General features: G+C 48.9%; 1 protein-coding gene across 4 annotated transcripts in view; it reads left to right on the top strand.

Moving 5' to 3' along the window:
• TMEM248 (transmembrane protein 248) overlaps positions 1–23,280 on the top strand; it is a 28,107-nt gene extending 4,827 nt beyond the window's left edge. For 3 of the 4 annotated variants that reach the window (XM_044003099.1, XM_044003096.1, XM_044003098.1), the window contains 6 exons: positions 10,841–11,017; positions 14,402–14,687; positions 15,634–15,784; positions 17,244–17,427; positions 19,510–19,653; positions 20,640–23,280. In XM_044003099.1, coding sequence (XP_043859034.1) covers positions 10,850–11,017; positions 14,402–14,687; positions 15,634–15,784; positions 17,244–17,427; positions 19,510–19,653; positions 20,640–20,660 — 954 coding nt within the window. In that variant the 5' untranslated portion in view covers positions 10,841–10,849 and the 3' untranslated portion in view covers positions 20,661–23,280. Of the gene's footprint in view, positions 1–1,771; positions 1,828–10,840; positions 11,018–14,401; positions 14,688–15,633; positions 15,785–17,243; positions 17,428–19,509; positions 19,654–20,639 lie in introns of all 4 variants that reach the window. The other variant, XM_044003097.1, reaches the window with a different exon arrangement.
• The last annotated feature ends 2,733 nt before the right edge of the window (positions 23,281–26,013 follow it).

The raw sequence follows: 26,013 nt of genomic DNA, 5'->3' as shown, positions 1-26,013 counted from the left end.
CCTCTAGAATTCAGTTCAAAACCCATTCAGTAAACAAGCTGGCAATAGTGAGGAGAGCCATTAGATCCAGAGAGCTCTTAAAATTCCTGATTGTAATCCTTGAAGTTGGGCTCTGGGCTGAATGAGAGCAGAGATCCAAGCTGCTACTGTACTTGGGCCTCGAATCATTTTATAAGTTCAATTCAGGAATGTGGGGTTTGACCCCCATGGCTGTCTTTACTGAGGGTCCTTGTACTTCCATTGACAGCCTTTCTTCAGCATCTCTACATGCTTTCTCAGCTTCCTTCTGTTTCTAACATTCTCAAGCCATCCCTTCTTGGTGAAAGTGTTTGTGGTTACCCATTTTAGCATCATGTTGTCTCTCCTCCCCTTTGCTGTCACATTCATTTGCTGGCTGTGTGTTCCAGGCTTTTATCCCTTTGTGGTCTGGATCCTGTCTCTGTCACATTATTAGAACTGGGTGTTTGAAGACACTCATGGCTTCCTGCTGGCAAGATCCAGAGACTACCTCTTGTTGGTCGTCTTCTTCACCATTTAGCAGTATCTGACCACCACCTTCTCTCTTCCCTTTCTCGCTGTGGCCCTCTTCTCTGGGGGCTTCTTTTGCCTTTGACCTTTGCTTTGTCAGTCTCAGAATCTTTGGCCATTTAGTCCAGTTCCTGTGGAATGATGGATCCCACGTTATGTTATCTCACCAGTGTCTGTTCCACCACAACATTCCCCAGCACATCATAGTGAAACAGACACTGGTCCTGTAATTAGACTTGCCTTGAATCCCATGTCAGACGACTCTAAGCCCAGCAGGCCCTGAGAGGTGCTGACCTTCCTGCTGTAGGAAGTTCTTCAGTGGGAGCCTGGCTCTGTGCCAAGTTCTGGGATACAAAAAAAGGCAAAAGACAGTTGCTCCTCTCAAGCAGTTTATAATCTAATAGGGATGACAACAAACAAATATGTAGTGGGTCCCCTGGCACTGGAGGTCTCAAACACACTTAGGGGATCACGTAACGGGGGATCCATCATTCTACAGGGACTGGACTAAATGGCCAAAGATTCCAGGACTGATAAAACAAAGGTGAAAGCTGAAAGAAGACCCAGGACAGGAGGAAAGGGGAGAGAGAAGGTGGTGGTCAGATGCTGCTAAAAGCCAGGTCCTGGTGCCCTTCCTTGCGCTATCATCCAGCCCGCATCTCTCTGCCTCGTCTGCAAGGACACCGATCGGACTTTGATCAGGTCCATGACAACCCTAGTTGCTATCGACTGTCAAAAATGGTAATGGGGCTAATCCGACCCGACTCGCTGCCCACTAGGCCCTTCTTCTCTTCTCTTCCAACTGAGGAGGAGAGAACAAAATGGTTATGAGCCACCTGAAAGCAGAGAAAAGGAAGCCCCCACCCCTCTATCCTGCCCCCATCGGGCTCTCCTTGGAGCAAACTCATCTCTGCTGTGTCCTGTCGTGGGTGCAGGCTCTCCCCGCGGTGGTCCCGGCACTCCTGGAGAGGAGGAGTGTGTTTGTCTTCAGCGGGATCACGACGTCAGTTTGAGTTCTGATCTTTTGATTACAGGCTTCTTTCATGCTGCTGCGCTCTTGGTTCTGCCTTCCTTGTTCTGCTTTCAGTTCATGGAAAGCTTCTCTGCTTCAGACGGTGCCAGCGCATTTCTTTATCTTCACGTGTTTCACTTCGTCCATCTGCTCTCAGATGGATAGAGGGGTGGGGACTTCCTTATCTCTGGTTTCACTTGGCTCATAACCATTTTGTTCTCTCCTCCTCAGTCGGAAGAGAATCCTCCTTGCTGAAGAAAACCAGAGCCAAGCCAGGCAGGTGCTGAGTAAGTTCTCCTTTCTCATTATCATCTGTTCTCACCTGGCCTTTCTTGACTCTTACCTTCCATCTCCAGCAAAGCTCTTTAAAAAGCCCCTTTCTTGTCTTTCTCATTGATTATACAGCTCAGCATCTGTCAGGCCTTCTGGGTGCCATCCCCACCTATAGAACCTTCCCTTGTGACAGAGAAAGACAATTGAGCCAAAAAAGTCTGATGAAGACAGTGCCCTGCCCACCTCTCAGCCTAGAGGAGCCGCCTAGCTTACACTGTCTGTTCTCATTGGCTGTTGCACATTTACATTGTTGGAGTCCTTGCATCCATTCTCTTCTAGGCTGGCCTTTGTGACTCAGCATTAGTGTTTCCCATGTTCCTTTTGATTGTCCTTTCTTACTGAACACTGCCAGTGTTCTACTGCACTTGTCTGTGATCTTTTTCAGCTTTCTCCTTGTTCTCTGCTCCTGGGAAGAGCCCTGCTGCAGATATTCTGGTATATGTTGGACTTTGATTTTTCTTGGTGTGTATGCTCAGTTGTGGCTTGCTGGGTCCAAGTGCATATGGCCAGTTTAGCCTTTTTGCTTGTATAATGCTGAATTTATATTCGGAGTAGTTAGACTAACCCATAGGTCTATCCTGAAGCACTATTCTTTATTTAAACAACATTTTATTGCTGTCTTTTTTGGTGACATCATCTACATTTTCCAGTGTTTCCAGCCCCATCCGTTCATGGAGAGCCAGGAGGGAGGGGAGCTTTCCCACAAAATGAATCAACTTCAACAAAAAGTCTTCAGTGACAATGTGGTGTCACCGTGTTTCCTTCTTCCCCCTCTATCTCTTTTTTTGATTGTTGTATTGGGGGTGTTCTTACCGTTTATATTCGTGTCGTCATTATGGCTTGTTTTCCCAGTCCTCCTTGCTTCACTTTGTATCAGTTCACGTGAGTTTTTCCATACTTCTCTGTATTCATCGTATTTGATGTTTTGTACAGCACAGTAATATTCACATACTAGTTTGTTTAGTCATTACAGTGTTGACGTAGGCATCTGGCTGCACAATAGATAGACTGCTAGACATGGAGTCAAGAGGACCTCCGATGTGGCCTCAGTCACTTACAGGCTGTGTCCTCGCTCCTCGCCCTCCTTGCCAAGCTCCGTGGGTACCAAGGCTCAACCCTCGTGGTCTTCTGCAAGCCTTCTTTCATTCCCATATTTCACATCCATCTGTTGTAATGCCATCACCCATTCTTCCTTTGAAATGCTTCACGGGTCTCCCCCTTCTCATTTCCACCACAGCCCTCCCAGGCCAGGCCCTTCTCACTCCAGCGTGAAATGGGGCTAGCCCCTCATTCTGAGCCTCAGTTTCCTCATCTGTCAAATGCGGGTGTACTCTCTAAGGGCACTTACTTTCAACTTTAAATCTATAATTGAAGAAGCCTGTGAATGCTGACCTCAGACCCTCTCGGACTCCTGCCCCACCCGTCTGTTATGTATCCTGCATTCTTCCTCACATCCTCACCCTGCTAAGAACTTCTAAATCTGACCTCACCCCTGGTCCAGTTGTATCATTCCTGGGCCCCAGTGGGGACCCTTCCTTCTCGCCTGTCTCATGTTGCCCTAGGGTCTTCCTCCCATTCTCTCCCAAGTCCCTGACTGAGATGTCCCCCCTCTCACAATGATCCAGCAAAGTCCTCTTTTTCCAGGAACCTTTCCATGACAGTCCCCGATGCCTACGTTCTTTCTCTCCTTTCCTTAATTCTTTTGACAGTGGGTGCCTTCACTGCAGTTTTTTACTAGCTGTTATGCTGTTTTCTTGTAATCGTTCCTTTGTCATTAAGTACAGTACTTCTTGTCAGGGGGTTGGAGGGTATTTTTTTCTTGTTTCTCCAAATAGATTATAAACTCCTCAGACAGAGATGAGGTTTTGTGTTTCTTTTGTACCCCACAATGCCTTGCAAACTGCCAGTTCCACCCTGTATGCCCAGTCGCTGGGATCACGTGATTCCAGATTTACAGCTGGAATGCACCTCAGGTGGCCCAGTCCCAATGCCTCTCTCCCAGTTTTATGGAGGAGAAAATAGCCCGGAGACATGAGGGGGTGGGGGTGGTCCTCACATGCTAAGCCTAGCTTTCTTTCTACTAGGTGTTTATTGATTCCATTTTTGAGCACTTGACCTTGTTCATTTTCCCCCTGTAACATCTTGGGTAGGAGACAAGGGTCATTGTCACATCCCCTCACAGGAACTTGGGAAAGGTGCGTCAGGTAGCTCATGCTGGCCACCAGCCCTCCGGGAGCCCTCCAAGAACAGCCCTGTTCCTCCCTGAGAGAATGAAGGGAGACTCTGCCATGGGTTTGATCGGTGGCTTTGCCACCTGCCAGCTGGGTGCTCATGGCCCATCCCCTCATGTCCTGGAGTCTCAGTTTTCTCATTGGTGGACTGGGCGTGAAGAGGGAGCTGTAGAAATGGGAGCCACTGTTCTTGCTCCTGTGATACAGGTCTGATGTTCTCTGGCCCACTTGCAGCCGCGCTGAGCACTGGGAAGCCCAGAGGGAATACACTGTCCGCTACCCGCTCCTACCTGTGGTCCTGGCAAGTGGGCTGCCTGTAGTGGTGCAGGAGCTCTTGGGCCGGTCACCTGCTGAAGGAGCTCTCTTCTTGCTGGGACCCTACAGGAGGTTTCCCCTACTCGGGATTATCCGTACAGTGGGGGTGAAATAACAACAGGCCTCTTGGTCAGTCTTGATGCAGATGGCTACAGACACCATCAAAATCCACTCCATCCGGTCTTGAAGGCAGAAAGTAACCTCAGGTGGACACGGGGTGCGGGATAGGATGTGGCATCCTTGGGGAGGCCCCTGCTGGGCAGATGACAGCCTTTGTCAGGTCACCTGTCCAGGATTAATTACAGCTAGAGAGACTGAGGCAGGCCCAGAGTTCAGGCCTTCCGGGCCTGAGGCTAGCCCCCAGGTGAGGATGACCTGCTGCCTTTCAGAGTACATCGACTGTTAATACAGCACAAAATAATAACTTGTCAGCTGGCGTGTTTAATATGACTAGACTATCAATAGACTCTTTATAGTTCAGATCTTCCTTCTTTGAAGTGTCTTGCACCCAGGGTGCACTAGGTCTTCTCAGTCAATAAGCATTTATTGAGTGCCTTCTGTGTGCCCAAAACCATGCTGGGGGTCAAAGGAGAAAAATGACACTCTTGCCACCTCCCAAGAGGTTCTGTTCTGGAGGGGGAGACAGGGGTACACAAAGGCATATGAGGGCATGCAAAGGAGATGCGAGGCAGACTGGAGGGAGTAAGAAGGGGGCCACATGGGAGCTTATGGTGGCTCTGGAATTCACCTGCATCAGGCTCCTCGGAGGTGGAGTCATACTGACGCTTGCTCGTCCATCCCATTCATTCATGTATATGCCGGCATGGCCTCTGAGGTTCCTTCCAGCCCTAGATAGTGACGCCAGGATGCAAGGGCCACATAATCATCGCTGACATCAGATGCTAAACTGTTCGTCTTACCATCATCCGTTGCCTCTGCCTTGCCTGGGCGGCAGCTGAGGTTTACTGTCTGCATGAGTCCTCTGAGCAGCACGTGGGGCTGACTGGCAAAGCCTTCCGCAAGCGGGCAGTGCTTGGAGGTAATCAGGAAATCCTGAATCGGTGGAGGCGCCGTTCAGAACCCCCACCCACCCACCCAAGGATGTCATGACGTGTGACACCTGCTTGTGCTTCCTTTTCTGCCCACTCCTTGTTAGGGAAGGAAATGAACTGAATGGATCCCTGAGGAAGTTTCCTGACTGTGGCTGGGCTGGAAGGTCGGCTTGGTGCCTGCTTGTTTGCTTCTCCCATGCTTGTGGCCTCAGTTGGTTTCTTAGGAGAGTTACCAACCATTCAGGCAGGTGGGACTGAGTGGCCTGTGCCTTCACCTCTTAGTTACTTGATTTCCACTGGACTCTTGATTTTTATCGAGGGGAGCAGACACCGTGCTCCAGGCACCTTGCAGAATGTAAGCTTTAAAATCCCATGATTTCCCAGCTTCCATTGTGAACCCCCTTTGTGGAAGGGAACCCAGAATTCCAGCAAAGCTCACAGCCAGCACAATCTGCCTGACATCCTCCTGTACTTTCTTTATTGAAAAGCCTTATTGTTGCCTTCTGACTTTGTGCTATCATCCTTTTTCCTTAATGCCTCCAAATAGAACCTTTCATCGAAGCAGAAGAGCACTTGATCGAGTCAATGGACTGAGCAGCTGCACCTCTTCTCCTTTGAATTTTTTCCTTTTGGTAAAATTGGATTCTTGGAATGTTTCTCTTCACCAGCTCCCTCCCCACCCCCCACCACCAAAAAAGAAGAAAACTCAACAACAACCCACAAATAATTTTTAATTTTTTTTTTTTTTTTTGCGGGGCAATGGGGGTTAAGTGACTTGCCCAGGGTCACACAGCTAGTAAGTGTCAAGTGTCTGAGGTCAGATTTGAACTCAGGAGCTCCTGAATCCAGGGCCGGTGCTCCATCCACTGTGCCACCTAGCTGCCCCACAAATAATTTTTATTCAAGACATCAAGGCAAAAATCAGAGTAATTCCTTGGATAAGCCCCTGTGGGATCTGTGATTAGCTTTTAGCCTATGAAATAGCTGGTCTAGTTCTCATTTCAGTTTTTCTGAAACTTAGCATCACGTGTTTACATAGTCCCTGATGGCAGTACATGGCCTACTCCAGGAAGCCCCCTTAAATCTAATTGGCAGCTATTAGTTTGTAGAGTGTGGCAACTGGGTGACGATTTAGAGATCATCTCACCTGAGTCTCTCATTTTACAAAGGAGGAAACAGAGTCTCATGGAGGTGAGGTGACTTGCCCAACATCATACAGTATGTTCATAGCACTACAAGGCATATACCTAAGGAGGTCAGAGGCAGAAAGAATGTCCCAGGTGTACAGAAGTACTTAGAGCAGCCCATAGAGGAGCAAAGAACTGGAAATGATGCAGACAGATTTTGTTTTCGTTTTGGGGTTTTTTTTAAGTGCTGAGATCTTTGAATAACTCACAGTTTCCAGGTGATGAACTTCCTGCCTCATATTTACATACAAATGAGAGCCCTGTGCCCCATATTCATTACGGAAAGTGGTAGGGCCCCTTTGTTAGGGGAGAACCAGCTAATTGCCTTCTTCTGCCCCTTTTCCTGTATCACACTGACCTTAGGCTGGCTTTCAGTGAAGGCCAGGCCCTGTACCCTCCCAGTTCATTGACAAACCTGCTTCCACTGTCCCGCCCCCTTCCCCTTTCACAAATCCTAACTTGAAAAATAGTTTTCTGATTAGAGTTGAGAGAGACCATGGTCATTTATTTTTTTAACAAAACATTTTCTATTTAAAAAAAATAATTGGGGCAGCCAGGTGGCACAGTGGATAAAGCACTGACCCTAGATTCAGGAGGTCCTGCGTTCAGATGTGGCCTCAGACACTTGACACTTACTGGCTGTGTGACCTTGGGCAAGTCACTTAACACTCATTGCCCCACAAAAAATAAAAAAAATAGGTATAATTTCTAAATCCATCTCTCCTCCCCTACCCAAGTAACCATTGTCCCTTCCCCCATCCTTGTTACAAAGATTTCAAAAGAAAGAAAACAGTTCAGAAAAGCCAGCATCTAGCAGCCTATGATTGCAATATTGTATGTGCACGGCCCTTCATCAGTGAAAGGAGAGAGGAGCATTTTCTCAGCTCTTTTCATACAGTTAGAAGGACCTTAGAGGCCACCTAGCCCAACCCCTCATTTTACAGATGCCATACAGGTGATAAGTATTTGAGGTGGGATTTGAACCCAGGTTTTCCGAACTTCAGCCCAATTGTCCTGTTGCTTCAAAGTTCCATTACTTTTTATAAAACCCCACCCCACCCCCATTCAAGATTTTAAGCATCTCTATGCTGTGTCAACAGTAGTTAGTTACCAAGCAGTGGTGGAATTCTGTGATGAGTATTAAACATAGCGCTGCCTGGGCATCCCAAAGACATGAGCAGGAAAGGAAAAAAAAAATCCACATAAATAGCACAGATTGCTCTAGTGTGGCAGAACACGAAATGGTTGGCTCTTCTTAGAATGGTGAAGGCTTGGCATTGGGGATTGGTTCTGATCTATGAGCAGAATATGGGGGGCATTTCACTCGGCAGGAATAAGCCTTGTGCCCTAGTAGAGCTTTACACAGAATAAGCATTCAAGTGTAGGTTGGATGGATGAATTCAGTGCTTCCCTTCCCAATTGCCAGCCAGGCACTAGGTATATTATAAGCCTCTCCTGCTTGCTCACAGCCCTCGGCCTTCCTCTCCTCACATTTCTTCCTTATTTTTAAAATAATTTTATTTTTGCTCCCAATTGCAGGTAAAAACAATTTTTAACATTAGTTTTTTTTTAATTTTATTATTTTATTTTATTTTATTTTTTAGTGAGGCAATTGGGGTTAAGTGACTTGCCCAGGGTCACACAGCTAGTAAGTGTTAAGTGTCTGAGGTCGGATTTGAACTCAGGTCCTCCTGAATCCTGGGCCGGTGCTTTATCCACTGCGCCACCTAGCTGCCCTAACATTAGTTTTTGAAAATTTTGAGTCCAAATTCCCTCCCTCCATCCTTTTCCTTTCTCCTCCCTAAGATAATAAGCAATTTGATTCAGATTATACATGTACAATCATGAAAAACATTTCCATATTAGTCATATTGTAAAAGAAGATGGAGGGGAAAAATATGAAAAAAAATAAGTGAAAAATAGTGGGAGCAGCTAGGTGATGCAGTGGATAAAGCACCAGCCCTGGATTCAGGAGGACCTGAGTTCAAATCCAGCCTCAGACACTTGACACTTACTAGCTGTGTGACCTTGGGCAAGTCACTTAACCCTCATTGCCCCAGAAAACAAAAGAAAAATAGAATGCTTCAATTTGTATTCAGACTCCCATCAATTCTTCCTCTGGAGATAACTTTTTTCATCATGAGTCCTTTGGAATTGTCTTGGATCATTGTATTGCTGAAAATAACGAAGTCGTTCCCAATTGATTATTGTTACAATAGTGTGGTACAGTGTTCTGGTTCTGCTCACTTCATGCATCAGTTCATGTAGATCTTTACAGGTTTTTCTGAGAGCATCCTGCTCCTCAGTAATATGCCACACAAAAGTATTCTATCACAGTCATATATCGCAACTGTTTCCTTATTCTGTTCATTTTGTGCCTCAGCTAACTTTGGCAGTGGTGTGGGGGATAAATTGGAGCAGAAGAAAATGGCTTTAGTAGAGCTATTCCTCCAGAGTTTATTGCAGTAGCCACGGGAGGTGAGGCTGGTGACCACAGAAATGAAAAGGAAAGAAAAATAGATGGAAGAGAGACTTCAAAGAATGGAGATGGATTGGGGGTGGGGAGGGAGCGAGGAAGGAAGGAAGGATGGATGGATGATTGCAGTTTTGAGACTGGAAGGAGAATAGAAAGGTACCAGACATTCAGGTATTAGATTGTCGTTGCCTACCTGCCTGTCTATCTTTCACCATGGACCCTGACCACCTAGAATAACCCTCTGCAGTGCACTGAAAATGAAGTCACCACTGCCACACAGCTGGTTTGAATCCTGATGAAGAGCCTTTGAGGTCTTAGCACAAGACCGAAATCTCAATGCACCAACAGAAACAGTTGTTTTCTAGTCTTTTATCCTCTCCAGCAGTGGCCAGAAATGTGTGATTGCACCCTCTGGCAGGCTTGTCCTAAGCTGGGTTTGGGGACTTCTGGCAGAACTCTTCATTTATACACCCGAAAACCCCAGGCCTCCTGAATTTGGATTTTTGGTTTCTTGACACGCCTAGACAGTGATCAACATTCCTTCAGGAAGGACTTAGGGTAGCTTTAGAGAGGATGGGGGTGTGGGTGTAAAGATCTATTTTCTTTTCTTTTTTTTTTAAAGATATATTTTCAATCCTGCACCACCATCAGAGGCACAACAGCCAAAAAACCAGATGTCAGGCATTATGTAGACAGGTGATGATAGAGCTTTCTGTGTAGGTTAAGTGTCTCTTTTTTACCTCTCCAGTCTTCAGATCTACCAGTTGGCAGGCCTTCCATCTCTCTCCCCAAGGGGTTGTGTCAGGGTAGTAAGAATATACTATTTAGTTTCCTTTAATGGAAACTCACATGATCTGTGCCTTCTTGTCCAATTGAGGACATAGTATATTTACTTTGGGGGCTTGAGTTGCCATGTGAGTTTGGGCTCTTTATATGAAGACTGCACCATAGCTTACCCAAATGAACCACTCGACCCATTTACAGGCCAGTCTTCCTTCCCTCCAAAGAGAAATCTCTGGCAAAAAATCCATATGGATAGATAGCTATAGAGATACAGATATTATACACACTGAAAAATAGCACAGATTTAAGACCAAAGGTCACATTGTTTAGAGCCATAGGGACCTCAGAGGTCATTTAATACAAACTCGTTTAAAGACAAGGAGACTGATGGGGGCAGCTAGGTGGCGCAGTGGATAGAGCACCAGCCCTGGAGTCAGGAGTACCTGAGTTCAAATCCGGCCTCAGACACTTAACACTTACTAGCTGTGTGACCCTGGGCAAGTCACTTAACCCCAATTGCCTCACTAAAAAAAAAAAAAAAAAGACAAGGAGACTGAGACCAAGGGAGGTTAAAAGACTTAACCAGTGGTGAGTGGCAGAGATAGGACTCACACCCAGGATCCTCACCATGGCACCATGCTGGTCCAATAAGTTTTACACAGACCAGATTTTACATGAAAGCGTAGCTTACATTTTCACCAGTAGAGTAATTATTTTTGTTGGTGGCAGAGGAAACCAGACACCCCTTTGTAAAATGTTTAATTCATGTTGCCATGTGTCTTGTATTACGCCATTGGCCAGCCCCTTTTCAAGCGAGTTGGTCACATTTATGAGTTTCAGCTTTTTCAGAAAGAGATAAAATGACCTTTTGTGATGGTTTGATTTTTTAAAAAGTCTTTTCTCTTACCTTGTGCTCCCTTCAGGTGGAACTAATGAGGATGATGTTGAACATCAATCCCTTGGAGAACCTGAAGGCCCATATCAGCAGCCGCCCTCCCCTCGTCGTCTTCATGGTCAGCGTGAGCGCCATGGCCATCGCTTTCTTGACCCTTGGCTATTTCTTTAAAATAAAGGAGATCAAGTCACCAGAAATGGCAGAGGTAAGAGAATGCCCTAAGTTCTTCTGGGCTTGGGGCTGGGTGGGTTTTGTGAGAGGTGCCTCGGTGTACAACAGCAAAAGGGGCCCTTTCCTTTTCCACTTGGAAAAAACCTCTCATCTATTAGATGCAAAGATCTTGGTTATTCTGCCAGATAGAGAATGGCTCGTTGAACCTATACAGTCTGGTTACTGTAAAGGCTGGCAGTGAAGTCAGGAGGCCTGTGCCTGACATTCATCAGCTGTGTAGCCCCAGAGAAGAGCCTGCTCTCTTCATGCCCCCATTGGAGAGTTGAAAATTATATGACATGACAGAGGAGTGGCTGGTCTGCATCAGTGGAGGGAGTCTTCATGATGGGAGTTCCCTCCACTGATTAAATTGAAGCTCTCTTCCCCTCCCCCACATCTGTGTTCAGCAGTGCTTCCAAACAGTTGGTTTGGGGTATTAAGCAAGTTCCACTTGGTGTTAGATCAGGAGTGTCAAGAGGTTGTGACTCGGAGCTCCAGTCTTGGCATTCCTTCGGTCAAAATAGATTGAGAAAATTAAGGTCAGCTGAAGTTTGGAAATCCTACCCTTGTTTGGGGTGGTTGTGCTGGTGCCTGGCTAACCCTGCAGGTTTACTTTGTAAATGGATGAGAACCCCCCCCCACACACACACACACACACATACCCTCTTTTTTTTACAGAGGAATGTAGGCCCAGTGAAGCCTGATGCAGTCAGTATCGAAACTAGAATTCAAACCCATGTCTCTGACTCCAGATTCCTTGTCCTCTTCCATCCAACATGTACAGTGGTTTTAGAAAGGGCTTATTATACATTTCAAAGGAACTTTTAAGTACCACACAGGAAGTAGGAGTTTTTTTAATTAAGTGATTCAAAAAATAAAATCATCTTGAAATATGTTTACTTACTATTTTATACCTCATAATTTATAATGAATACAGCTTTCTGGTGGATTAAGTGACCTAGAAAGTACTTTTTTAGTGTATGTAGACAAGTCTTTGCCTCAGTTTCCTTTAAAAATCAATCTTAGCCCTGGATTCAGGAGAACCTGAGTTCAAATCCGGCCTCACTCAGACACTTGACACTTACTAGCTGTGTGACTCTGGGCAAGTCACTTAACCCTCATTGCCTGGCAAAAAACAACAACAAAAAAAAAACAAAGAAGACTGTCTTTAGGGCAGTGAGGTGGATAAAACACTGGCCCTGGATTCAGGAGGACCTTAGTTCAAATCCAGCCTCAGACACTTAACACTTACTAGCTGTGTGACCCTGGGCAAGTCACTTAACCCTCATTGCCCCACTCAAAAAAAAAAAAGTCATACCCAAAAACCAATCTTAAGGGGCAGCTAGGTGGTGCAGTGGATAAAGCATCAGCCTTGGATTCAGGAGGACCTGGATTCAAATTCGGCCTCAGACACTTGACACTTACTAGCTGTGTGACCCTGGACAAGTCATTTAACCCTGATTGCCTCAAACATCCGGGGCCATCGCCAGTCATCCTGATGTATACCTTGCCACTGGACCCAGATGGCTCTGGAGGAGAGAGTGAGACTGGTGACTTTGCAGAGCCCTTCCTCGACTGAGTTGTGATATCACCTTCCCAATGTCATAGTCCTTTTGGAGAATGAAGGACAAACAACAACAAAATGAAAAGGGCTGTGGATTGTAAAGACCCAAGTCCTTTGTGATGAAGAGGAGGAATAGTAACCTTGTTCTTTGTATCATCGGGATCCTGACTCTCCTTGTGCCTAATGAGATTCTATAATCTGTATTACAGTCAGCTTGTAAGTAAGTGTCGATGGAATAGAAAGAGACCAGATCAGTCCATTCTCTGTAATCTGTTTTAATAAGAATTGTTTCAGCTGTATGCACACAAAACCTTTCACCAGCATGCTTTTGAGAAGAAATATTAGCTAGTCCCTCTTTGACCTGTCTCCTCCGCCTCCCCTGGGGTGGGAAATGCTAACAAGCAGTTACCTTGATTGAAAGGAGGGCAGGTGGGGCAGCTAGGTGGTGCAGTGGATAGAGCATTGGCCCTGGATTCAGGAGGACCAGAGTTCAGATCCGGCCTTGGACACTTGACACTTACTAGCTGTATGACCCTGGGCAAGTCACTTAATCCCAATTGCCTCACCAGAAAAAAAAAGAAAGAAAGAAAGGTGGGCAGCATTTGTTGGTGGAGTTGTGAACTGATCCAACCATTTTGGAGAGCAGTTTAGAGCTATGCCCAAAGGGCATAAAGCTGTGCATACCCTTTGACCTAGCAATACCAGTATTAGGTCTTTTTCCCAAAGACATCATAAAAAAGGGAAAAGGACCCACATGTACAAAAATATTTATAGCTGCTCTTTTTGTGGTGGCAAAAAGTTGGAAATTGAAGGGATGCCCATCAATTGGGGAATGGCTGAAAAAGTTGTGGTATATAAATGTAATGGAATACTATTGTGCTGTACGAAACAATGAGCAGGTGGATTTCAGAGAAACCTGGAAGGTGTTACATGAACTGATGCTGAGTGAGATGAGCAGAACCAGGAGAACATTGTACATGGTATCAGCAACATTGTGTGTTGATCGACTGTGATAGACTCAACTCTTCTCAGCAATACAATGGTCCAAGATAGTTCTCCAAAGGACTCATGATGGGAAATGCTCTCCAAATCCAGAAAAAAAAAGAACTGTAGGGGGGCAGCTAGGTGGTGCAGTGGATAAAGCACTGGCCCAGGATTCAGGAGGACCTGAGTTCAAATCTGGCCTCAGACACTTGACCCTTACTAGCTGTGTGACCCTGGGCAAGTCACTTAACCCTCATTGTCCCACCCCCAAAAATGCCTAGGACTGTTTCTCTTCATCTGATTATTAGCCTTCACTGAGGATTGGCAGGAGGAACAAGACTTTGAGAAGGAATCCCCTTAAAGTCTCTGCTTTGGGAGCCTTTGTATCACCTTTTTCTGACTGGGCTCTTCATGTCTAAGGGTGACATGCAGTTTTCACTCCTAGAATATAACACGACCCTTTCTCCCATCCCATGTGGGCCCAGGACATTAGGGCTTAGCTCCCTGGCCTGCTTAACAAACACTGTGCAAGGAAAGGGATCATCACTAGGAAAGTATTTGGAAAAAGTTACCATTGGACACTTTGTGGTGGTCAGTGTGGCTCCCAGACCTTTTGTGGCCAGAAGAGATTCACTGTCTGACCATTGGCCTGCACGGCTCTCACTGTGTGCCTGTTCTCAGGCACACGAGCACCTAGAGGAGCCCACACTGTGGGACACTGGGGCTCTAGAATGGGAGTCAGTGGAGGGGGTTTGGGGGGATCAGACACAACACGTGTCCAGTAAGACTTCTCCCACTCAGGGCATCCCATGGTTTTGTTCTCTGTTTAAGGACTGGAACACTTTCCTTCTGAGGTTTAACGACTTGGACTTGTGCGTTTCGGAGAATGAAACCTTAAAGCATCTTCTGAACGACACGGCCACCTCAGAAGCTGCAGTGACCGGTGGGCAGGCCCGGTCAGCCACCCAGGCCCCTCAGGCTCTCGAGGACTCCGGCCCCACCAACATTTCTGTCGCCATCACTCTGACCCTGGACCCACTGAAACCCTTCGGAGGCTACTCCCGCAATGTCACACACCTCTATTCCACCATTCTGGGCCAACAGATTGGGCTTTCAGGTATGTTAGAGACCCCTTCTTTTTCCTAAAGCTTCGTTCTTCTCCATTTTCTCCATTTCTAGGCAGAAGCTAGGACAGGCCTGATACAGGCCTGATACCAGAAGGCAGAGCCTCTGTCTCTCAGAGGTCAGTCCCTGCCGGCCCTGATTGCCTGTTAAGTCTGCTCCGTGTTTGTCAGTCAACTCCAATAAGGACCTAAGAGTGCTAGCCTGGGGTCAGATATGCTGGGCCTCAGCCTTCCTCTCTACCCTTACCAGACCTGGCTGCCCTTCCTGCACTCTCCGGCCTGGCCAGACCCTCCAGGTTTAGAATACGCTCCCTCCTCTTAGCATCCTTTTTTCCCGAGTCTCCTTAACTGTTGGTGCCCCTTGTGTGCACATTCTGTACCTACTCACAGGTTGACACACGTCAGTTGTTTTCCCAAAAGGCAGACGAGGGCTCCTTTTTCTCTATTCCTGGGGCTTATGGTCAGTCAGGACCGTGGGGGTCACTGGAGACATGAGACCTGCTCCTGGCCAAGCACTTACAAGATCCGACCAGATCCAACACACGAGACAAGTAGACCCCAAAAGGGGTAGGGAAGACGCTAAAGCAGCGGGGGGGGAACATGCCCACGGAATGTGCCTGGGGAGTACCAGGCCTGGGGCCTGCTCCCCTGAAGGCTTCTGGGCCCTCCCAGCCCTTGGCTGTCCCTGACTGTTGAGCTTCAGATCATCGCTGTTGCCTTCTGGCTCTCTCAGGCGCGGGCGTCTCCTTCTGGGCCCGCCTCCCTCAGCAGGCAGGCCCCAGTGGACAGGGACCCCAACCCATTTACCTCTTCTCCATGCTTCCCACTTATACTCTCCTCATTAGCTCAGATATGTTCCTAAAACCGTGACCACTTGCTGTGCGGGGACATGAGCGGCTTCTTGCTCTCCGTCTCACTCAGATTGTTTCCTTTTCCCAGGTAGAGAAGCCCACGAGGAGATCAATATCACGTTCACCCTGCCTGCGGCTTGGAACTCCGACGACTGTGTTCTCCATGGTCACTGTGAGCAAGTGGTCTTCACTGCCTGTATGACTGTCACCGCTGCCACCAACGTCTTTCCTGTTACCGTGTAAGTACATCCCTGACTTGTGGGGGTACAGGCGGCCTCCCGGGTCTACACAGCAAACGCTCATTAAGCCTACACGGAGGGCAGAGCCTTGTGTCACTGTCTGAGAGACCAGGGAGGACGCCGGAGCATCTTCCCACACCAGATCTCTTGAAAGAGCCCCTTGAGCAGAGGACAATTCATTTTGAACTTTCTTAGTGGAGCTTCTAGCGATAACTAACAGAGGCCTGATGCTAAGACCTGTCAAGAAGTGAAAGCATTGGTAGCAAATCCTGTGTGGGATGGCATCCGTCGACACCTGGTGTGGCAGAGACAGGTGTGTGCCTGCCTAGAGCACATGGGACACAGACAGCCAGACCTAGGGCCTAACCTTTCTAACAGGCTCAGCTTCTCTTCCCCCAGGGGAGGGCCTTCTCAAAATGACTCTGTCACTTAAGTCCCACTTCCCCCTGTCACTTCTGATGGATCTTCAGTTTCTAGTGGCTCTTCCCAGGTTAGCTGCGTTTTCCTGTTAGCTTCTCCTTGTTCAGTGACTGAGGGTCTGTACCACTTATCTATAGGAAGAGAAAATCTATTTAGAGGCGGCAGGCAGGATGGGGTAATGGAGAGAGCCCTGGGTTAGGATCTCAGTTGTGTGACCCCGGTTGGGTCAGCTCTCCTTCCTGGCTCTTGGCTTCCTCTCCCGGGCCATGATGGGGTTGGGCCGTGTAGCCTCTGAGGTCCCTTCTAGCCCTAGAACTGTGGGAGCCTGTGATTGGGCAGCCTCTGTGGGCCCTTGGAGGGAAGGGCCTCAGAAATCATGCTCATTTCTCACATGAAACCTGGAGGAGGCAGCCGAGCGCTGGGTCACCTCGCAGCCCTAGCTTGGCCTGGTGCTCCTTCCATGGTGCAGCGTGCCAGTGATGAGATTCATCCCACACTGCATCTGGTTACCCCTGGAGCTGCCTTATGGTCCACAGAGTGTCAAATGAGCCGGGCCCTAGGTGGCCTAGGGTACTCCTATGACACTAGAGGATGGACCAGAAACTGGACAGAGGGTCATTTCAGGGTCTGATAAACTATGCACTCATCTGGCATTTGGGGGCACAGAACAGTCATTTGGGATGAAGGGGTTTAGCCTGAGGAAACTGGGCACCAGGGACCCCATGGTGCCCCTTTGACTTGTCACCTACGGTGGGGAGTGGGGACTTGGGTTTTCCACATGGGAAGCCACAGGAGCTGTTCAGGATCCTGAGCCTTGCAGGCCATATTTCCTTCTCTGCTCGGGCCCCAGGCCCCGCACCCTGTGCCCCGCCAAATGGGGCAGTTTGTATCCCACAGAAACAGCTATCCCTGGTTCCTCTGCCCAGCAGACGGGGATTGAGCCATTCTTGTGTGCAGGCAGTGACTCTCCTGGCTCCCTGTGGAGCAGGCAGTTGGGTGGGATGGGCACAGATCATGGTTTTCTCCTTCTTCCCCCCAGACAACCACCACATTGCATTCCTGAGACCTACAGCAATGCCACACTTTGGTACAAAGTCTTCACCACCGCCAGGGATGCGAATACGAAATACTCCCAAGATTATAACCCTTTCTGGTGTTACAAAGGAGCCATCGGGAAGGTCTACCACACTTTAAACCCCAAGCTCACCGTCATCGTGCCGGATGTAAGTGTCCTGTCGGCCTCCTTTTCCTCAGAGGATTCCTTTCCACTGGGGCACTCACTGGGGGTCAGAATAATTGGCCATTTCAGGCCAGAAAGCCCGGGTTCTCTTCTTTGGGTTTCTTTCCAGCTTCATGAGCACCTGTCGCATGCCCAGCATTGTCAGGGCCTTCCCTGAAGAAGAGCGCCCTCTTCTGGGGAGCTGGACGTGATCACCCAGTCCCAGAAGACCTGGAGAGAGAGCTTGCATTGAGTGGTGTAGACCAGGCCCGGAGGAGCCCAGAGAGGGATCAGGGAAAGGCCTCCTAGGGGACCTGGGCCGTGAGCTTGGCTGCGTGGGGCGGGTGAGGAGCCTTAGGATGGATGGCAACAGGCCGTAGGCCACTTCGGCCGACTTCCACCTTAGTCTTGCTGTTGAAAGCTCAGGCTGGGCTTATCCCAGAATCTCCGAGCTGGAGAGGCCCTTAGGGAGCTCCAGCATCACCTGGACAGGAACACCTGGGGGCCCTGAAGCCCCCCAGCCCAAGGGCCTGCCGGAGCCCTGTTGGATGGCTCGGGCCCTTAGGCGCTCTCTCCTTTGGTTGGGCCAGAGTCGGCTTTCTTTCATTTCTGCTTTGAAGAAGTTGGGGTCTCCCCTCATGCCGTGCCTCTTGTCTCAGTGGAGTTGGCCGGCAAGCACAGGCAGATACTTTGTACATTTCTTTTTTTTCTGCTTTTCTGTTATTTAATCAATGAGCCTTGAAAAAAGCATCACAGTTGTGTCATTTTAACAGGCCAAAGGCCAGACCCTTTATCCCAAAAACTTAGACGAGAGAAACGTTAGAAGATGTAATTTGAGAGTGATCATGTAGGTCGTAGAGGAGGAGACTGAGGTGGGGGCTTTGGACTCGTGAGCACAGCTCTTGCTGACACATGAGCACATTCTCTTGGAAGGGACTGGATTTCACACAGACCTTCCCCAGAAGGGTCCCTGGCAGGCCTCAGGACCCGTGTGAAGCTTGAGCAGATTGTAGGTTCTGGCCCCTGCTGCAGACACCTGGCCTTAGAGGAGGTAGAGGCAGCTTGTCTTACACGTGTGGCCTCCTCACCACACGCAGCTGGGACAGACATTCTGCTGTGTTTTGTCTTCCCATAGGTGCAGGTGTTTACATGTGTGTGAGCTGGTGGCATAGCAGTTCCCCTGACCAGGGTTGGGTAAGAGACAGGACACCAGGTGTAAATAGGGTTAAAGCCTGAACTAGCCACACGCCCTTGCGCTCCACATGTACTGTTCCACCACAGCCCAGAAGTCTGGGGTCCAGGGGGGAGAGGCACATGGGAGTAGGAAGGAGAAAGAGGAGAGAGAAAGCACTTTCTTTGTGGAGGGTAGAAAGAAAAAACAACAAGGAAGGAAGGTGGGAACACGCACAGGCTGTGCAATGTCCAAGAAGGCAGGGAGAATTTTCGGAGGGAGGAGTGGTCTGGCTCAGTGTTAACCAGCACCTACTGCATGCCAGACCCCAGGGACACCACAGTAACAAATGAAAAACATCTTTGCCCTCAAGGAGCTTCTAGTCTGCTAGAGGAGAAGAGATAACACATGCACAAATAAGTAAATACAAAGTCATTTGAGAAGAGGCAAGGGGGGCTGAACAACACTCCTGGCTGTGGGGGTGGGGAATGGAGTGTTTGGGCCTGGCAGCGGCAGCCTGTCTAGTTCCACTGGTTCAGGGCGTTAACATTTAGGCCGCATGACTTTTGGTTTCCCCCTTCCAAGCTTTGGTCCTATGGAATCCAGAAACAGAAAGAAAGTTCTTCTCCTACATAAACATACAGGACATGGAGGCTCTTAACCTGGGAGCCCTGAACTTATTTTTAAAAAATATTTTGGAGATACTTTAATACAATTGGTTTCTCTCCCATTATCTCCTGCCATTTATATGTTCAAAGCGTGATTTCTGAGAAGGGGGCCTCGGGGGTCTATGACACCAGAAAGGCCCAGCCCCCTCCCCCTGAGGAGGAGAGGGCTCCTTACCTGGCAGTGCTACCCCCACCCCCCACCTTGACTGCTGTCCCAACTTAGTTTCTCCCCTTTCCCTTTGTGCAGGACGATCGGTCCTTGATAAACCTGCATCTCATGCATACCAGCTATTTCCTCTTTGTGATGGTGATTACGATGTTCTGCTACGCCGTCATCAAGGGCAGACCAAGCAAACTGCGACAGAACAATTCGGAATTCTGCCCAGAAAAGGTGAGCGGGAAGATAGGAGGTGGCAGGTAGCCTGGAAGAAGCCACCTTCCCCACATACACACATACACACACGCATGCGGACGAGCGTCTCCTCCCAGGCCAGTCTCTGACCGCAGCTGCCAACCGGGCAGCTTTCCTCTTTGCTCCCTGCCTGAAGATGAGATGAAAGGGCTCTCCCTTCCATGAGCGGTGCCTTCATCCTGGCATGTCTCTTGTCCGGCACTTTTCCTTTGAAAAAGGCAGCGGCAGGATTTTTTCTCGTCCTTTCATGGTGCCTCCTGTGGCTTTGAAAGTCCGCCGTTCTTTAGATCTGGGCTTTTAAAGCCATGGCTCCCCCTCTGCTTTCTCCTCTCCGGTTCTGTCGGCCTGAGCAGACATGGGGAGGAGAAAAGTGCGCAGGAGTTAGACCCAGGACAAAGCCCATGGCCAGTCTGGCCAGCGGCGTCTGCCCAAGGAAGGATGTCATGGCTGCCAGATTCCACATCACGACCTCCTTACGACTGCCGTCCTGCCTGCTTCTTGTGGCCTGTCTCAGAATGTAGTCATTCGTACGTTTTAGGCCCCTTTTCTATGCTGGGCAATGGAGGAGACAATCCTCACCCTCAAGAAACTTGCCTTGTGTTGAGGGGATAAGAAAATCCAAAACAGTATTGGTTTTTTTGCGGGGGAGGGAGTAGTTAAGTCAGGAGCATCGGGACAGACCTCTTGGGAGATGGCCCTTGAGAGGGATTCTCAGAGGGGCAGGTGATGGAGCAGGAAGTACCTAGAAGGCATGAGGCACAGCCTGGCTAAAGGCTTAGAGGCAGGAGATGAAATCTTGTCTGTAGGAAATAGGAGGTGGGCTGGTCTGCCTGGGATGCAGAGTGTGCAGTAAGTGACCGAGAAAGGGTCCTCACACACTGGATAGCCAGCCCGTGGGGCTGATGGAGGCTGAAGCCCGGATACTGCCCATGCTGACCAGTCCCTTTGCCCATGCTCTGTTCCAGGTGGCTTTGGCTGAAGCCTAGTCCCGTGAGTCCCCTTTTCTGAGCGACCGAAAGAGCCGCCATCGTTGCCTGCTGAGCCCGGCCTGGATCTGGACGCTCTGTGAATATATTATCTGGCAATGTTGGGTTATTCCAACCAAAGACGTTTCAAGTGCCTGTTCATTGATTTGTACATATTTATAAAAAAGAAAAAGATCTATTCAGCAGCTGGTCAGATGATGCCCTCGCTCTGCACCTGGGTGCGAGCGGAACCTTTCAATCTTTTACCTGTGGACTCAGCCCACCCGCCTTTGTGTAAGTGTGCCACGCCTGGAGGCGAGACCACGGCCGGAGGCCTTGGCAAATGTCTCAGAGGACACATGTCCCTTCAGAGGTGGCTTAGCTTTGGTTTTTGGCTTGGCCCGGCAGCAGCAGGCGTCCACTGGTGTTTGAGCTTTTACACCCCTTCCATAGGATAGCCCATTTCCGAAGCCACTGATCCGGGGCCTGGGGTCAGTGTGTTCTTTGTGGCTTCATAAGGGTCGCAACAACAGTAGTAATAGCTGTTCTCCACTTTGCTCTTTGCTTGCAAGGAAAGATACCCGTCTCTCTTAGGGTTCTTCTTTTTCTTTTTGAAGAAAAACTAAACTACATATTCACATGTTAATATTGCTGTAGTTAGGACAAACTCGTGCTTTTATCCTGAGTAAAACAAACATTTAAAAGGTGAAACCCTCTCGGAGTCATCCCCAGGTTAAGTGCTAAGTTTCATTTTCATGTGTGGACTGTGGATGGACGTGGCCTTGAGGGCTCCGTGGCAGGATGCTTCCCAGGGGTTTTTTCCTTCCTTTCTTGGCTTTTTTCTCCTTTAAAATGAAAAAGCAGCTTCCTTGTGCCAGGGAGCAGAGCCATGTCCCACTCTGGCCTGAGGGGCAGAGAGGAAGTCTGGGGGACTGACCAAAGCAAGAAGAAAACAAGCCAAGATCCTCCCTCCTCGTTTTCATCCCAGGCATCTTCAGGAAGCAGAATAGGTTGCACCACCACAGCCCCGCTTGTGGGATCTGGAAATGGAGGCCAGCGGCTGGTCACTTGTCTTCCCATCTTGCTTATCCCATGATTCTGTGACTGTCTCATTTCTTCTCTTGATTTTCCTTCTCATGGTGGTTTGATTCTCCCCCTCCCCCCTTTTTAAAGAATTTGTATTACCTTTTCTAATACCTGGCTCTTACGGTTCTTCTTCACCTGGTCTGCAAGAAGGGAGAGCATTTTGTAAACTCCCCCACGTCTGAAATGGGGCTGTCTTGATGACCCTTCATCTTTAAGGACCTTGTACGTCTTGCTTTTGGCCATCCAGTTCAGGCCTTGCAGATAGCAGCCCGTGTTCTTCCCTTTCATGGGACCTGGAGACACTAGACCGCAGACTCCCCTAGATGGAAAGCTGCTGCAGGCCTTCCCTCAGAAGCCTGGGAGGCAGGCCCCCCCAGGGACCTGGCATTTCAGCGTTTCTCTCGAGGACGTTTCAAGCACAACAATCCTATTTTTCTGATGGTGTTTTTTTCTGTGTGGTCTTTGTTGCTGACGTGACGCATGGGTAACATATTGAATGTAGTTTTCTTTCTGGAGCCCTTGAGCCCCAGACAGGAGCAGATTTGGAAATCACTTGGGCTCAGTTTCCCAAAATGTCTTATACGAAGAGGCTTCCAGATCTTAGCTGAAGCTGCTACTGACTTAGAATCCTGATGAAGTGAAGCGGTGTGAATAGATTTATAGCTGGGGGGGTGTCTGTCTGTGTCCATGTGTGTGTGCGCGTGTGTGTGTGTGAGTAGGGGATACAGCTGAAAAACAATTCTTTTTCCTGATTTGTTCTGCTCTCAGCTCGTCATGTATATATATGTTGCTGATCCTTGATGTTTTAGTTGAAGGGAGTGGGGTTGGATGGGGAACTGATAGCCAAGGGAAGAAATGAAGTCAAGAATGGTGCTAGAAAGTGCCAAAAATGCCCCAAGAACATACCTTAGCTTATGGTAAGATTGGAAAATAACAGATCTTCATCATTTAGTCATGCAAGCAACTGTCAGCAGGCAGAGGCCCAAAGTGTAGCAGGTTGGAGAAGACGTGCCACTGATGTATGTGAAAGGCAGGGAGAAGAAGCCACTCCTGGGCCAGGATCGAGGTCTTGAGAAGTAGAGCAGCTTCCTTGGAAGGCTCCCAAAGTCAAGGGCGCCATTCCTACCAGAGGATTGGCTTTCCACGCTGGCCTGTCCTCCTCGGGACTTGATCCGGGTCTGTCTGTGGGTGTTGGGGTTGGCTGTGCCCCCCGAGGGCTCCTTGGCCTGGCTCTGATGCGTCAGACGGAAGGTCAATGACATAAACGGTAGAGTGGTTGTTTCAGATCATATTGATCTCTCCTTTTCGTCCCCCTTCACCATATGACTTGAATCCGTCTCGATTCTCTTGGTAAGTGTTTTTTTTCCTGTAGTTAGTGCGTCCCGTAGAGTCAGCCTTGGCTGTTGGCCCTCCTTCAGGTCTCGGCTGAGATGGCCCAGGGATCCTGTTCACTTCTCTTGTTGCATGATCCGGTAATGGCATTCTCTGCTAGGTTAATTTTCTGTGTTTGTAAGACATGCATATATGCTTTACACAATAAAAACATCAGCGTTTACTGGGGTTTCTCTATTTCTTCTGCTCGGGTTGGCTGCTTTTGGCAGGTGGGGGAGAGGCCTACAAAAGAAGAAACAGACAGAATCTGGGCTTCCTGATCGCCAGGCTCTGCCCTGTATTTGATTGTGGTGGGTATACATTGTTAAGCAGGGTGAACTTTTTCTTCTTGAACAGCGGCCTTGCTTTCCACAGCTCTCTCAGATCACACATTTTGATCTGGAAGGAACCTTAAGAGCCTTGTAGTCCAACCAGAGGTTGAGTGACTTGCTGAAGGTCATACTAAGTAATAAATGATGGTCAGAATCCGAACCCAAGTCTTCTGACTCACTCCAATGCTCATTCCACCATATTCCTCAGCCTCCCAGTCCTAAAGGTTCTTCCAGGTCTGTTTTATTCTAGGACTAATTAACGGTACATCCGTAATGCCGCTCAGCATTTTCTTTTCCCCAGAGACTAAGCATTTGAGGATTCCTGGGGGGGGGGGGGCTGCCTCTCCCTCCTGAAGGCTAGATATGTGCCCGGGGCGGGGGGAGGGGGGGGTCTCCTCCCTGAGCTATTGATGTGTTCTCTGAGCTTTGCAATTTATTGGAAGAACAAACAGTAGTAAACCTGACCTGAACCATGCCCCGCCAAGGTAAATAGAGGAGCCCGGTACAAAGCATTTGAATAGGCACACAGAAAAGAGCATCCATCTCAGTTACATCAACCCTTTAGCGCCCTAAGCGCTGGTCTCCCAAGTGGGACCAGGCCTCTGGCTGCCCGTCTCCTATTCCACAAAGTCCCTCTGTCGTCCCAGACTCCCCTTCCCGGCACGAGTCAGTGTCACAGTTCTGCTCATGGAGGCCGTGTGAGCCCAAGGGAATTCTCCCTCCTCCCAAAGGCACCTTCTTCAGCCCCAGGAAGATATGGGGTTGTGCCGTCCAGCACCGAGCCATTCTGAGGATGAATCCATGAACAAAGATGCTTTGTAAGAAGCCAGAAATCCAATACCTCAATGGCGCCTTCTGTTGCCCTTCTCTGGTCTGTCTTTGGGAAAGTGGCAGCATTCCAGGCTTGTAATGGGGGCTAATTGCAGGTTAGCAATTAAAAATCAGCCCGACTTTGGGGGGATGGGGAACATATACCTCGACAGAACATTAGCCAAAGTCAGGAAGACCAGGCAAACCCCTCCTCGTCTCTGTGCTCTGGCTAGCTAGCTCTTTGGGATTGTTATTTGTACCTGTACTTGGAGAAAGACTTCCCTCTACCAGTGAAGTCACACGGCCGGTCTGTCTCCATCCCATCAGACTGTCCCTGCGGCACCTGCCAGGCCAGCTCTTCAGAAGCAGCAGTACTGAGAGTTAGCTAGCCAAAGCCTCCATGAGCAGCCCAGCCCAGTCCTCTGGCACAGGGCCTTGGGAGTCAGCAGACCCTGCTTCAAATCCTGCCACTGGTGAGACCTGGGGGGAAGCCTTGGCTCCTCATCACAGTGGAAAGGATAGTGATACTGGAATCCCTCCCTCCCTTGTGAGTCAAGTGCTTTGGAAAGCTGAAAGGGTGACAGATGTCCTTTTCTTCAAAAAAGAAGTTGAGTAAGAGCTCAGGGCTGGGTAAGTAGTCGGTGTCCACTTGAATAATGCTGCAAAGCTGACTTGAGCACCACATGGCAGGCGACGTGCATTTATTTCCCTTGATTCCTTGCTCCCCTTGCTGCTGAGTCCAGGGTTGTTTGAAGGGTCACACACCCACCCCTCCAGGGTTACCTTCTGTATCCTTTATATGTCTTGGATCTATCCACACATATAAGTTTAGGTATGTGTGTGTGTATATGGGGTGTGGGTACATGCACTGGCTATGTCTCCCCATTAGAGTTTAGACCCATCATGGGCGGGAACTTTTGACTTTGTGTCCCTGAGACCTAGCCCTGAACCTGGCAAAATAGCGTTAATCAGTGCATTGATTGAGCTCCTCCTTAAACTATGCAAAGCCCTCTGCTAGAGGTCTGCAAGAGGGGGAGCAGGAGAGCCAGCCTCCGCCCTCCCAGGAGCTCACCGTCCAGCTGGAGTCCTAAGGCCGACAGCCACAGTTCTTGAGGATGCAAGGCAGCATGGGCCGAGTGAGTGGGGCTGACCAGGAAGGGCTGTTCAGAGGAGGGAGAGTTCTCTCTGGGCTGATTGAGTCAAGGAAAGTTTTGTGGAAGAGCTGGAATGTGAGATTTGGAGGTAGGAGTTAGCCCTTCCAACTCGGAAATTCTGAGACCTTAGAGATTCCGGCTAGTCGCCCAGAGTCAAATGGTCAGTAAGGGGCTGTTCCTCAGGACTTGAACCCATGCCCTCTGATTGTAGTGTTCCTTCTATTGGCCCACCATCCAGCCAACAAACAGACCAAGACAAGATCCCTCCTGCTTTTGTAAATTATAAGCTGTTCCCTCATAGCCCCTTCATTTGACCAAGGAAGAAGCAGAGAGCAAAGGATCTTGAAATCCTCTGATCTCTCTGATCTCTGAACTGGGGAAGAAGAGCCAGTTTAACTGAAAAGTGCTTTCAAATCGAGAGACAGACAGACAGAGAGATACAGAGAGAGACAGACAGAGAGAGATACAGAGAGAGAGAGAGAGAGAGAGAGAGAGAGAGAGAGAGAGAGAGAGAGAGAGAGAGAGCGCTCATTGCTGAAGCGAGCTCCTGCCTCAGGAGGAGGGAGGACACAGAGCAGACTGCATGTGGAACATGGCTGGGGGAGTAACCTCTGCTCCCCT

The sequence above is a fragment of the Dromiciops gliroides genome, chromosome 4 (genome assembly GCF_019393635.1).
Source record: "Dromiciops gliroides isolate mDroGli1 chromosome 4, mDroGli1.pri, whole genome shotgun sequence".
Taxonomy (NCBI): Eukaryota; Metazoa; Chordata; class Mammalia; order Microbiotheria; family Microbiotheriidae; genus Dromiciops; species Dromiciops gliroides.
The sequence above is the reverse complement of the archived record's forward strand: the minus strand, read 5'-3'. Positions and strand labels throughout refer to the sequence as shown.